Consider the following 13,245-nt stretch of genomic DNA (forward strand, 5'->3'; position numbering starts at 1 on the left):
GTTCTATTTAAAAAAATTCTAATACTATAATTTGAAGTCTGTGATTCGAATTCAGTAGCTTTCGGTCCACTAAACAAAAATAATTGGGTTTCAGGGAAAATTCTTTTTATGACCTAAACTTGGATAAATCTGAAAGGCGGTCTATCTTTAATTTTCAATTAAAGTCTGTTAAAGGCATGGTAGGCGATTTTCTTTGGAAATATTTTTATTTCTTGAAATTCTCTTTACAGTCCAATAGCAATGAATAAAGCAAGTGCTCCGACAATTAAAAAAAAAAAAAAAATAGGTACCCTATGAGTACAGGTGGCTACTGCTTATAAATAAAAATTTTTGATACCATGTCCATACAGTAAATATAGCATATATACATGTTATCAATTCTACTCGCCTCATCTCTTGCAATAATCACCAAGCTGTGAGCAGTATCAGGGCTTGTAGTATTTTGGTTACCAATTTTGTTTACTGTGTTTTGTTCAAAATACAGTGCAGTGAACTCTATCTGTTTTCAAAATGGTAAGAAAGCACTTGTTCATGAATTGTCTGAGAAGCATTATTTCATACTAATGAGCACATTTTGTTTCACAAGCATAGTGTAAAGAGACTTTTTTTTTTTTAATTAAAGCGAATAGCAGAAGATTGATATCAGCTTCTTGATATATCTGCCAAAAAGCTTAAAAAAACAACACCTTACGAAACCTTTCAGAAGGACCAAAAAAAAGCTGTGATAATCAGAAGGTAAATCTTCTTAAAATAAACACCACTTGATATCAAATCAGTATCCTTGGCGAACCATGAGGTGAATTTTGTTTGCTTTTATCTGCTGATTATCTTCCTATACTACGAAGTTATACCTTGGTTTCTCTTATTTTGTTTCTGGTTCTGATTGGTTCCGAAGTTTTTTGAGAAGTAGAACGGGTAATCAAAATTGATCAGGATAAGTGCTGATTGGTTACGAAGTTTCGCTATTGTTACAATCATTCTTGCATTCGTACAACACGATGACATAGTGGCTACTGACTCACTTCGCCTCTGAGGCAGTAGCCACAAAAATCTAACATCTGTGGCAGTCACAGGGCTGTAAAAAAAAAAAAAAAAAAGAAATTGGTCCAAAGGAAATGATTAGATGGTCTACCTGTGCGCACTCTGCCCATGCACTTGTTGCACATGACCAGAGTCTCCTATAAGGCTAATGGAAGACTTGTTGCTAAAACTAGCGAGCAAGTGGCACAAAACTGACAGAGAAAGGGCAGCCAAATCTTCCTTTTACAGCCAACGTTATACCTACAACAGCTTGCACTGATTAGCAAAGCAAGAAAAGAAAGACTGAAGTAGAAAAGGAAACGACATAAAGAAGTTGGATAAATGCTGCCTTCACATGGTATCGGAATTCCGGTATATATGAATTGCCAACTTGGAAGTTGCACCTGAATGCCTCATCAACTTGTAATTTCAAGTGGGAACTTTGAAAATAATTCTGATTTGCAAGCTCTGGAGTTGGGATAAATTTCAACCTCTCAACATAGCGGAGCACAGTTTCAGTACAGGGTGGTATGTAGTTAATTATTTTTAGCAGTACAACTATCTTTAGCTGTTGCTTGTGTAAATAATGTAATATGTGTGTACTTGCTAAATAGCATTGTTCTAGATCATGTGCATTACTGACTCAAAATAGGATTTGCTCAAGAAATAAGTGAGGAGGAATCTTGCAGCCGCCGTTTTCCATTTTGCTCCAACAGCAAAGCTCTTGAACATGACACACTTGTAATTCTGACTTCACAAGTGGGAAGTCGTCGTCATCAGCTGTCCATCGTTAGCAATGACGACTGCTTCATTAGGATCCACAGAAACGCAGATGGGCCATGAGCCTCATACCAGAGCAACAGAGTCATCTGCAGCGATGGCATGAGCAACCTGGTTGAGCTCCTATGGAATGTCTGGTTTCGTGGGCTCTCGTATACTCCCTTTGACGCTCGTCTTCAATTGCAAACACTGAGCTTTTAACTATGCTTCGTCATGTTGCTTTATGCGAGGCATCCACTTCCCACGTCTGATTGATAACTCCGGCATTCTTCACGTTCCTCTTCAAAACATCTCAGTTTCTGTCTTCCTTGTCTCCTCTTTCCTCGGCTCAGTTATCCGTAGAAATGGCTTTGGGTAGTCATGTCAGGCATGCGCCAGATGTGTCCAACCCAATGAAGTTGGGAGGCTGTGATAAGGGCTTCCACGCTTACTATTTTGGCTCACCTGAGGACGACTTCTGTTTTGGGGATCTTGTCCTGCCATCTTATTTTGAGGATTTGATGTAGGTGTTGGAGTGGTAGCCTGGTTAGTTTCTTGAAGTGTTTATGATGGAGCGTCATGCATTTGGTGGCATAAAGCAGAGATGGTAAGACTGCAGCGTTGCATACTTTCAACTTGGTGGTTCTCTTGATGTCATGGTGAGACCATAGTTGCTTTTGTAATGCACTGAAGGCTTTGGTGGCAGCTTGAATCTGGTGGTCTACCTCCAAGTCTGAGGAGTTTGTGTTGGTAACTGCACTGCCTAAGTAGATGAAAAACTCAACTCCTAAGAGGTGTTCTGTTGACTAAAACAGCATTGTTTGGCATTGCCTGTGGCTCAGGTGAGGGGTGGTACAGGAGTTCTGTTTTCATGGTATTGATACAAGTGGGAAGCAGGTCCTTTCCGACTGGCATGTGAAAGCAGCAAAAGCAAGAGGTTGGGCTAGAGTGAGCACTGGTGTGGCATTTCAACAATGGTGACAACTGAGGGCGTTATCTGGTTTCTTTGTTTTTTGAGGGAATTTCGTTAGTTGGATATGATAACAATGCACTGTACTTCGCTCTCATGGACTCGTCCTTCAGCAGTAGTCACTATGCGTTCGTGTGTTTTGGAGGGAGGCCTGGGGGGGGTTGGTTGGATGCTTTCAAAATCTAGCCTTACTCTTGCTGGTTTCTCTAAAATCACGTACCCTGCCTTTAAAATGTTTTAAAATTTTTAAATGTCTTTGCAGTCTTTTATCCATGATTAATTTCAATTGCAGCATGTGTTTGTTTTTAAGTAGTAACTTTTTTACATGTTCTGTAAATATGGCCAAAAATTTGTGGACCTCTGAGCATCACATCCATAAACACACTAAGCTCTTGTCACAAACCTGGAAACATGCAATGATATAGGATGTTATAGTTTCCCTTCATTTGAACTAAGGAGCCCGAACATGTTCCAGCAAGACAATGCCCCTGTGCACAAAGTGAGGTCCATGGTTTTCCAGGGTTGGTGTGGAAGACCTTAAGTGTCCTGCATGGAGTCCTAACCTCACCCCCAGATTTGGGATGAACTGGAACACTGACTGCACCATAGGCCTCCTTGTTGTAGGGCAGTGCCTGACTTTACAACAGCACTTGTTCCAAAATCTAATGGAAAGCGTTCCAAGAAGAATGAAGGGTATTATAACAGCAAATGGTGGACTCCATATGGAGTGGGATGTTCAGAAAGCACATGTGGGTGTGATGGTCAGGTGTCCACAAATTTTTAGCCATATAGTGTATTTTTGGCACAAAGTAGTGCATTCTTTGACTGAAATTGGAACTATTAAAAATAAATGGTTTCTATCCTTCCAGAAGGTTCTTCCACAGCCTCCAGGACGTCAGGATCTCGCCATGGCAACGACAGCAAAGTCCATCCTCATAGAGAGGGTCAGTTGAGTTTTATTTTTATGCCATTTTGTTCATTTGTCATTTCCCACCCTCTAACTAGCTCACCCCATGATAGCTACTGACCAGGGAGGATGAAGGTTAGTATACAGTGGGGCAAAAAAGTATTTAGTCAGTCACCAATTGTGTAAGTTCTCCCACTTAAAAAAATGAGAGAGGCCTGTAATTTTCATCATAGGTACACTTCAACTATGAGAGACAAAATGAGAAAAAAAAATCCAGAAAATCACATTGTCTGATTTTTAAAGAATTTATTTGCAAATTATGGTGGAAAATAAGTATTTGGTCAAAAACAAAAGTTCATCTCAATACTTTGTTATATACCCTTTGTTGGCAGTGACAGAAGTCAAATGTTTTCTGTAAGTCTTCACAAGGTTTTCACACACTGTTGCTGGTATTTTGGCCCATTCCTCCATGCAGATCTCCTCTAGAGCAGTGATGTTTTGGGGCTGTTGCTGGGCAACATGGACTTTCAACTCCCTCCAAAGATTTTCTATGGGGTTGAGATCTGGAGACTGGCTAGGCCACTCCAGGACCTTGAAATGCTTCTTACGAAGCCACTCCTTCGTTGCCCGGGCGGTGTGTTTGGGATCATTGTCATGCTGAAAGACCCAGCCACGTTTCATCTTCAATGCCCTTGCTGATGGAAGGAGGTTTTCACTCAAAATCTCACGATACATGGCCCCATTCATTCTTTCCTTTACACGGATCAGTCGTCCTGGTCCCTTTGCAGAAAAACAGCCCCAAAGCATGATGTTTCCGCCCCCATGCTTCACAGTAGGTATGGTGTTCTTTGGATGCAACTCAGCATTCTTTCTCCTCCAAACACGACAAGTTGAGTTTTTACCAAAAAGTTCTATTTTGGTTTCATCTGACATTCTCCCAATCCTCTTCTGGATCATCCAAATGCTCTCTAGCAAATTTCAGACGGGCCTGGACACGTACTGGCTTAAGCAGGGGGGGACACGTCTGGCACTGCAGGATTTGAGTCCCTGGCGGCGTAGTGTGTTACTGATGGTAGCGTTTGTTACTTTGGTCCCAGCTCTCTGCAGGTCATTCACTAGGTCCCCCCCGTGTGGTTCTGGGATTTTTGCTCACCGTTCTTGTGATCATTTTGACCCCACAGGGTGAGATCTTGCGTGGAGCCCCAGATCGAGGGAGATTATCAGTGGTCTTGTATGTCTTCCATTTTCTAATAATTGCTCCCACAGTTGATTTCTTCACACCAAGCTGCTTACCTATTGCAGATTCAGTCTTCCCAGCCTGGTGCAGGTCTACAGTTCTGTTTCTGGTGTCCTTTGACAGCTCTTTGGTCTTGGCCATAGTGGAGTTTGGAGTGTGACTGTTTGAGGTTGTGGACAGGTGTCTTTTATACTGATAATGAGTTCAAACAGGTGCCATTAATACAGGTAACGAGTGGAGGACAGAGGAGCCTCTTAAAGAAGTTGTTACAGGTCTGTGAGAGCCAGAAATCTTGCTTGTTTGTAGGTGACCAAATACTTATTTTACCGAGGAATTTACCAATTAATTCATTAAAAATCCTACAATGTGATTTCCTGGATTCTTTCCCCCCATTCTGTCTCTCATAGTTGAAGTGTACCTATGATGAAAATTACAGGCCTCTCTCATCTTTTTAAGTGGGAGAACTTGCACAATTGGTGGCTGACTAAATACTTTTTTGCCCCACTGTATGCTTTCTCTAACACACACGAGTCCAGCAGCCATGTGTTTTTGATTTGCTGCTCATGCTAGGTCACCAGCCAATTGAACAAATTTGTAGGAAATTACTAACTGCTCTTGTATACACGAGCTCACAGAGACACACAATTGGCTCATGTCACTCTTATTGACAGTTATGCTGTCTTTCTGACCCAGTTTTTATTATTTTGGCTACTGTGGCATCATTGGGGTTTGAACTCTGCCTCCCAATGATGGGGTAATTGCTATTCTGTTTATTTTGGAGGTTGAGTTGAACATCTTTTGATGACCTAAAGCATACTTGTTTTGAAGAATTTAGAGTGAACTACTTTCATAGCCTTTTTTTTTTCTTTTCTCTCCTGCTATACTGAATGGTGTGTGTGTGTGTGTGTGTGTATTCCCCCCTTCAGGTTTGTCTCCTCGAAACAGTCTGGAGGTTTTGACCCCAGAGATCCCAGGTGAGCGGGACCGGGGAAACTGCATCACTTCACTGCAGCTGCACCCCAAAGGCTGGGCCACACTCCTGCGCTGCTCCAGCAACACGGATGACCAGGAGGTCAGAACCACAATATTGTAGAGGAAAAAATAACTCTTAGGTTGTTTCATTAGGTAATGTCATGTGTTATCATATAAACGTATGCAGTAGGACAATCTCATGGACCCAGAGCTGTGGACAGGTTTTATTTATTTATTTATTTATTTATTTAAAAGAGAAGGCAGTGTAAACCTGCATTCACATCAGCAGATCACTGAAATGACTATTCATTGGCCGCTATTAGCCGTTCCTACCTGGAGTCTTGCTGGCTGAGTGATGAAAATTCCTAGCTCGTGCTAGCTAGTTTCATTTACACTGTGTGCACAATTATTAAGCAAATTTCTCAGCTTAATTTTACTGGTGAACAAATAGTGGTCTCACTTGATCAAAAAAGTTTTTCACATCAAAATAGAATGTTTAACGAAGAAAAAATGACCTTTGTCTTTCTCCAGGAAAATTAATAGCGTGCACACTTATTAGGCAACTAAATTTCAAATCTTTTTTTTCTCACTTGCTTGTTTATTCTTCAGTCTTAAAGCATTATTTAAAGATGCCATTAAATGGAAGACTGTCTTTACCTTGGCATAGTTGAAAAAGGAGAGTTCAGTACGTGGAACTGATGTACTGTGAACCTCGAACCTCTTTCGTTTGCAAATTCCTTATATGGTGGTAAAGCCGGCCAATTCAGAATCGACTGTTTCTCTTAACAGTTGTGAATCGTTAATATTCATGCACCCAAAATTTGCATACACCAGCCCACGTTCAAGTTCAGACTGTATTACCATGGGCCTACACAGCTGAAACTTCAACAGTTTTGCAGGTATCGTGAAGAACGAAATGATAACTGTCATTGCACGAATACAATAATATTAAGGGCGGTCGGTGCACCAGTCATTGTTGATATAGATACAGAGCCCTCCGCCTCTGCTCTTACCCAGAGTCCTTTGTTCGGTCTGCACAGTGCAGCGTCCAGTTGCCAAAGCCCCATCAGGGACCAGCGTGGTTGATGCTCTTCTGCAGCAGGATCCCTGACCACTTGTCATCTTTGATGCCTTTAAATAAATAAATAAAAGCCCCATCAGGAACCAGCGTGCTGAGCCACTTTTCTATAAAAATCGGCACACAGCAGTCTCTCGGAGATCTCAGCCTTACATGGTCCATCTTGTTAGTGAGTGACCAGACGTTTGTGAGGGAAAGCGTTTGGCAAAGGTCTGTGTGGAGCACTCTGTAGCCTGGCCTGCACCCCAGCACGCTGTCTACGCTTTTGTTTTCTCGCACACTGCCACCTTCATCTCCTTCAGGCTGGCATGGTAATCTGCAGAGCAGCCGGTGCTCTGGCTATCTCTTTCAGGAGGTGACTGAAGTTGCTCAACTTGGTTAAAAACGTTGTTCACAACTTCATCTGATGTTAAGCAGTTCCTCCTGGCTATATGAACAATTCACAGTGGTACCTAAACCTAGCATTAAGATAATAAATGGTAAATTGACATCGTTATGGAAAGCACAGAGTCGCTGCATCTGGATGCACCACTGCCATTTGCCCGAGTCTGAACCAAACTGCGAACAGGAATGGTTGATGCTCTTCTGCAGCAGGATCCCTGACCACTTGTCATCTTTGATGCCTTTGCTGGCTAGCCAAGCAGTGGTGCACCTTGATTGTCTTGCATAAGGATTATGGCCTTCTTGAATGCTGCTGACTTCTTCCTGTATCACTGCTTGAAAAAAATGCATCTTCTAGAAACTGGTACTGGGTTTGGGAGTTGATTTTTCAGTTCATTTTAAACCTGAAAAGGTCCAACTAGAGCTGTACCATTAGTGATACACCCCTGGGCATCCCATCTGGTCCCTCTAGAGTCACTACCATTTCATCTATCCACAAAACCTTTGAAAAATTGGTCATCATGTATTTCTTGGCCCAGTCATGATGCATCCACTTATGAGTTTTATTCCGTGGTGGTTGTGTTTCAACCTTACTTGCCTTAGCCATGTCAGTGAGCACTTGCCATTCTGAAATATGGTGGCGTTGGAGGTTTATTCTTAAGTTTCTTGCAGTCAACTTGTATCTTTCCTTCTCCATGGGTGCGGCGGGGTGTTGTTGTTGTTGTTTTTTTTTTTTTTTTTTTGCCACAACATAGAGCATTCATAACCAAGCATTTGATTTGTCCAGTGGTCATGCCTCAATAGTTTTGCAGTCTAGGCATGTTACAATTTTTTTACTTTTCTGTCTTAGTTAAATCCCCCCTTTCCGTTTTTGGCCCATTTTCCTGAGTTAGAAGAGTTGCCTAATAATTATGTACACCTTATACAGGAGTGTTAATGACTTTAAGCCCCACTCTCCCTCAAACAATTAAAAATCACCTGAAAATTATTTTACCCAGTTAGCATTCAGGTTGATATGGTTAAGAGTCGGATAATACGCATAAAATAATGATCAGATCATAATGCTGACTTGCCTAATAATTGTGCATGTAGTGTACGTATAGCCTGGCAAGCCAGACTAAATGTGAATATTTAGTCTGGTCTCGGTCGTAGACATTTCCGAAGGGTGTGGGTAGGAACAACCCGTTGTCTTTCAAACTGTCTCTGTGCGTATAGGCCAACGCTCTGACCAATCCGCGCAATAGTGACTGTGACGTAGTCGGAGTGACAGAAAGCAGTGGGGGAGGGTAAACAGCTAGTAGATCAGACTTTTGCCATAGCCGGTCGGCAAAACAGCGAAAACGTCCTTCTTGAAAAGGATTGAGCGGAGAGCCTCTTCCTGTTCATGTTTCAACGAAAACTCCAAGTCTAATTCTTCTAAAACTGATTCCAAAGCGGAGTCAAACGAGCACTGTTCAATAGCCGTAGCCATCTTTCCTGTTGTGCTTTCTCCAGCGTCGCGCAGCCTTGTCGTCACTCCTGCAAAAGCCCGCCCAAAGAATCCAAACAAAAACCTTGCGTTGTGATTGGCGGGCACGATTTGATGCCTGGGGTGTTGTTGATATGGTCCGAGGCTAGACCCACTCGTAGGCAAAAATATTTTTGGCCGCTAGGCGGGTGGGTCTAGTTTACTAGGCTAGTGTACGTACATAATTTTTGTGTGGATCAATTAGATACAGGTCACTTGCAATCAAAAAAGAGAATATTCAGAAGCTAAATATAAATAAATAAAATAAAAACAAGCTGTTTGTGCAAGAAGATATTTGCTGAAAAAATATCTGCTGGCCTTTGTGGTGATTTCAGTAAACTAGTTTACTTTATAATTAGTTACTGGTTGTTAGTGCACTAATTAAACTCGCCCAGTATCCCTGCAGTTTTAGAAAAGGTTCTCTAAATGCTGTTTTACGTGCAGGTGTATTTGAAACAGTAAATTGCTCGATTTCTTTTCCACCTCCACTATGAACAAATCTGGTAGGAACCAAAAAGAGGGATAGTGTTTTTCACATTTATTCTTGTAGCTGTCTTTATTTTGTTGCTTTGCTTCTTATGTGCAAAAAAGTGAATGAATAAACAAACATTGCTGAACCTTGTGCCCCTTTTCCCACCCACAAACCTTAACTTTGCCTCTCGTCACTGTAAATCACCTCGACGAGGGGTCAGGTTGCAGATCAAAGTAATTAAGTGGACTGAACCAGAATACTGGGGCGGCCCGGTGGTGTAGTGGTTAGCGCTGTTGCCTCACAGCAAGAAGGTCCGGGTTCGAGCCCCGTGGCTGGCGAGGGCCTTTCTGTGCGGAGTTTGCATGTTCTCCCCGTGTCCGCGTGGGTTTCCTCCGGGTGCTCCGGTTTCCCCCACAGTCCAAAGACATGCAGGTTAGGTTAACTGGTGACTCTAAATTGACCGTAGGTGTGAATGTGAGTGTGAATGGTTGTCTGTGTCTATGTGTCAGCCCTGTGATGACCTGGCGACTTGTCCAGGGTGTACCCCACCTTTCGCCCGTAGTCAGCTGGGATAGACTCCAGCTTGCCTGCGACCCTGTAGAACAGGATAAAGCAGCTAGAGATAATGAGATGAGACGAGACAACCCAAAACAAAAAGCATATGGGGGGAGAGAACTGGTCATAGTTCAGACTCCAAACAGAAACCAGATCTGGAGCAGGTTCTCTGCAACTTATCAAAGCGCATACATTTACGGAAAACTGAAAGCAGCTCATTAAACATCAGACTAGCTACTGGGCTTAAGACATGAAATGAGATGGGATGTCAGAAACCAGAAGGGGAGAGTCAGGAACTAATTGCTTACAAATGGCCGGACAGAGAAGCACGTTTATTCTCCTTGGGTCAAATTCAGAGTCGGATGTGGTTATGTGACATGTCTGGGCGAAACAGGACAACTCTGAATTGTTTTGTTTTATAGTCATAAATGCACCATTAATGGATAAGCATTAAACGTGCAATATTATATCCCTTTTCTACAAGTTGATGCAGTTCCCTGAGGGCTTAATGAAGTGTCTGTGACATGCTTTGGTCAAAATACCACAAGGATGAAGCAGCACAGCTCCCTTCTCACCCTGTCTAAACGGCCCTGTTCAGAACGGCTGGTTTGAGTGCCTGTTTCTTTTAAATAATAATGAGCCACTGCTCACCCCCCTCCCCTTCCATTGGCCAATCAGGTAGCACTTTTCTCATTTGTTCGCAAAGGCATTTCTCAAGCCATAAGTGGAAATACTCCGATGAGGGAGGGGCATAATTCTAACGGGCTCCCCTTGTGACATAGAAAGGAGAGTCAAATCTGAATGGCTTGTTGAAGCATGTGTTTTCTGACCTAGGTAGCCCAAAGGAAACTGACTGGGTGTGTAATTTCAGAGTTTCTGGGTTGGTAGGCACTCCAGATACCCAAATGTATGTGTACAAGCACTGAAAAAGTGAGTCCTACCCAAATATGTCCCCTTTAAAAGGTAACTGTTGTCACCATTCTGTTACGCCTTTGTATGCAAGGATTTCTATGGAACTAGAGTACACCTGGCTTGGAGCATAAGTGTGTAAAGCTGAACAGACTTGCAAACTGTGTGCTCACTCTGCTTTTCTCTCTGCAGTGGACGTGTGTGTACGAGTTTCAGGAGGGAGCGCCTCCTCGGCTGCCAGTCTCGCCTCGCTGCTCTCTGCGGCTCACACACTACATCGAGGAGGCCAACGTGGGCCGTGGCTACATCAAGGAGCTGTGCTTCAGCCCGGACGGTCGCCTTATCTGTTCTCCGTACGGTTACGGCGTGCGTCTGCTGGCCTTCGACGAGCGCTGTGCGGAGCTTGAGGAGTGTGTGCCTGAGCGTACAGCACTGCTGCGAGAGGTTCGCTCGATCTATTCTCACAGTGACGTGGTGCTCACATCCAAGTTCTCGCCCACACACTGTCAGCTGGCCTCAGGCTGCCTCAGCGGACGTGTAGCACTCTATCAACCCCACTTTTAACACATGCAAGCACGCAGTTTTCTGGCAGGATGACCTTTGGTGGGGTTCAGGTTCGGTGTCAAGGTGCTAGCGTGAGATATTTGTGTAAAAGAGTCGAGTGTTTCTACAGCAGTTTGTTTTGTGGTGTTTAATCTGTGAAATTGCTCCAAGTTTTGAATGTACATGTGCAGTAATGACAGAAATAGCCATTAAAAGATTTTCAGCGTGCATGCACCCCCGCAATCCAAGGCATGCAGAGTGCTGGTTTGCGCTCCTGGTTGTATAAAGATTGCAGGGTTTATTTTGCAGTCTTTATACCTTTTTGCATATGCCCTCTCTTTAGTGTCAAAGCCTGACGTGCATGTTTAATGCTAGCCTCCCCATACAGCACTATCATTTAACATGTAAAATAGTACTGAATGTAAACAGTGCAAACTGTTAACATTGTGATGAATGGAGTTTTCTGTATTTTGCCAATTTTTTTTTTTTGGTGCAGGTTTGTTTGTGGGTTTTTTGTTTGTTTTTTTGGTAAGCACCAAAATGAGCTGCTTTGTGTGAACATGTCTTATGGTTGAGGCAGCTTGCTTCCTGAGACCTAAAATGAAGCAGTTTTTATGGGGGTTTGACCTGTAAATAGTTGAAGCAGTATGTTTGGTTGTGCAAATATTTCAGATTACGTGCAGCTGCTGGTAGATAAGGAAATTACTGATGATGATGATGGTCAGGTGAGTGGGAATAGATATTGACTATACTACCTTCCTCTTTCAATCTCTCGCATACACACCAATATGCCCAGACAGGACAAGGTCAATCAACACTGTTGACTATACCTCAAATTCATACCGTGTCAGCAGTATGTATATACACTCCACTGTTGGTGATTCAGAAACTGAGCCATCATGTCCTGGGAACTGCAGACAGGCGACTGGGAAATAATGTTATTACTGTGTCAAAGACTTATGCTTCCATGGGAGTTGTATAATGTACATGGTTTAACCTTCGGGTTAAATGGAACTGAGGACGATTGGTTCTTCTGCAATGTTTGGATTCTTTTAACTGAAACATCTGGAATGGAGGAAGAGGATCTCGGAAGGAGCGGCCTTCCTGCGCTTAGCTGTGCTCTACTAAGCCACAGAATCGTATTAGTGGTACGAAATAATAAAGTTTTTGTTCCTCTTTGACTAGAGAATTTTGCCTGAATATGGGATAAAACACTAGAATTCAGAATGATTAAATTATATTTCTATATTAAATATGATGTGTCCTCTAAATTTAATTTTGCAGGAAATTCTGCTATCAGTTTTAAGGTTATCAACACACTAACTGCATCCAGCTGGAACGTGTTTGACCGGGAGGCAGTTACAATAATTCTGTTTACTAAATGCCTTCAGAGTATTCCATGAATCTACACTTGGTTTAAATTAACAGTTAATAAGCAACTCCGTTATGAGATTAAAGTGGGTTTTTGAGTAGGGATGACTGCGTCTCTGATCAATGTTTGGGTTATTTCTAGTCCCTTAGTGGTTGCTTTGTTCTTTGGACAGCTGCAAACCAAATCTTCTTCACCAAGACCTTAAGGTTAAACAATTCGTGTGCATCAATTCAAGCATGAAAGCAATCCAACACAAATACAGGAAATGCTGAGCATTACAGCTCACCCCTGTGAAGTACCAGGAGCTGTGGTTTGACCTAAAGAGCCTTTTTCTCCCATTCAGCTTTTCCGTTGCTCTGGAATGAACCCCAAATGGATTAAAAAAAAAGTAAACATGCAGTACAGAAAGACCAAGCATGCTGTTTCATCAATATTCCCTAACAGATCCAGTGTCCCAAGTTTGTTCCTGAACTTTGGTTCACTGTCCATGCAGAGTCCTGAATGTTCTCCCCACATTCACATGGGTTTCGTCCATGTTCTCTAGTTTCCTCTCATCTCCTAAA

The 13,245-nt window shown here is 42.6% G+C and overlaps 1 protein-coding gene across 3 annotated transcripts in view; it reads left to right on the top strand.

Annotated features, from left to right (window-relative positions):
• wdr32 (WD repeat domain 32) overlaps nt 1-12,563 on the top strand; it is a 28,604-nt gene extending 16,041 nt beyond the window's left edge. Inside the window, exons 5-7 of one of the 3 annotated variants that reach the window (XM_060925749.1) lie at nt 3,622-3,693; nt 5,820-5,965; nt 10,960-12,563. In XM_060925749.1, coding sequence (XP_060781732.1) covers nt 3,622-3,693; nt 5,820-5,965; nt 10,960-11,331 — 590 coding nt within the window. In that variant the 3' untranslated portion in view covers nt 11,332-12,563. Of the gene's footprint in view, nt 1-3,618; nt 3,694-5,819; nt 5,966-10,959 lie in introns of those variants that run through there. The other 2 variants (XM_060925748.1, XR_009655055.1) reach the window with 2 other exon arrangements.
• Nucleotides 12,564-13,245: the final 682 nt, after the last annotated feature.

The sequence above is a fragment of the Neoarius graeffei genome, chromosome 7 (genome assembly GCF_027579695.1).
Source record: "Neoarius graeffei isolate fNeoGra1 chromosome 7, fNeoGra1.pri, whole genome shotgun sequence".
Taxonomy (NCBI): Eukaryota; Metazoa; Chordata; class Actinopteri; order Siluriformes; family Ariidae; genus Neoarius; species Neoarius graeffei.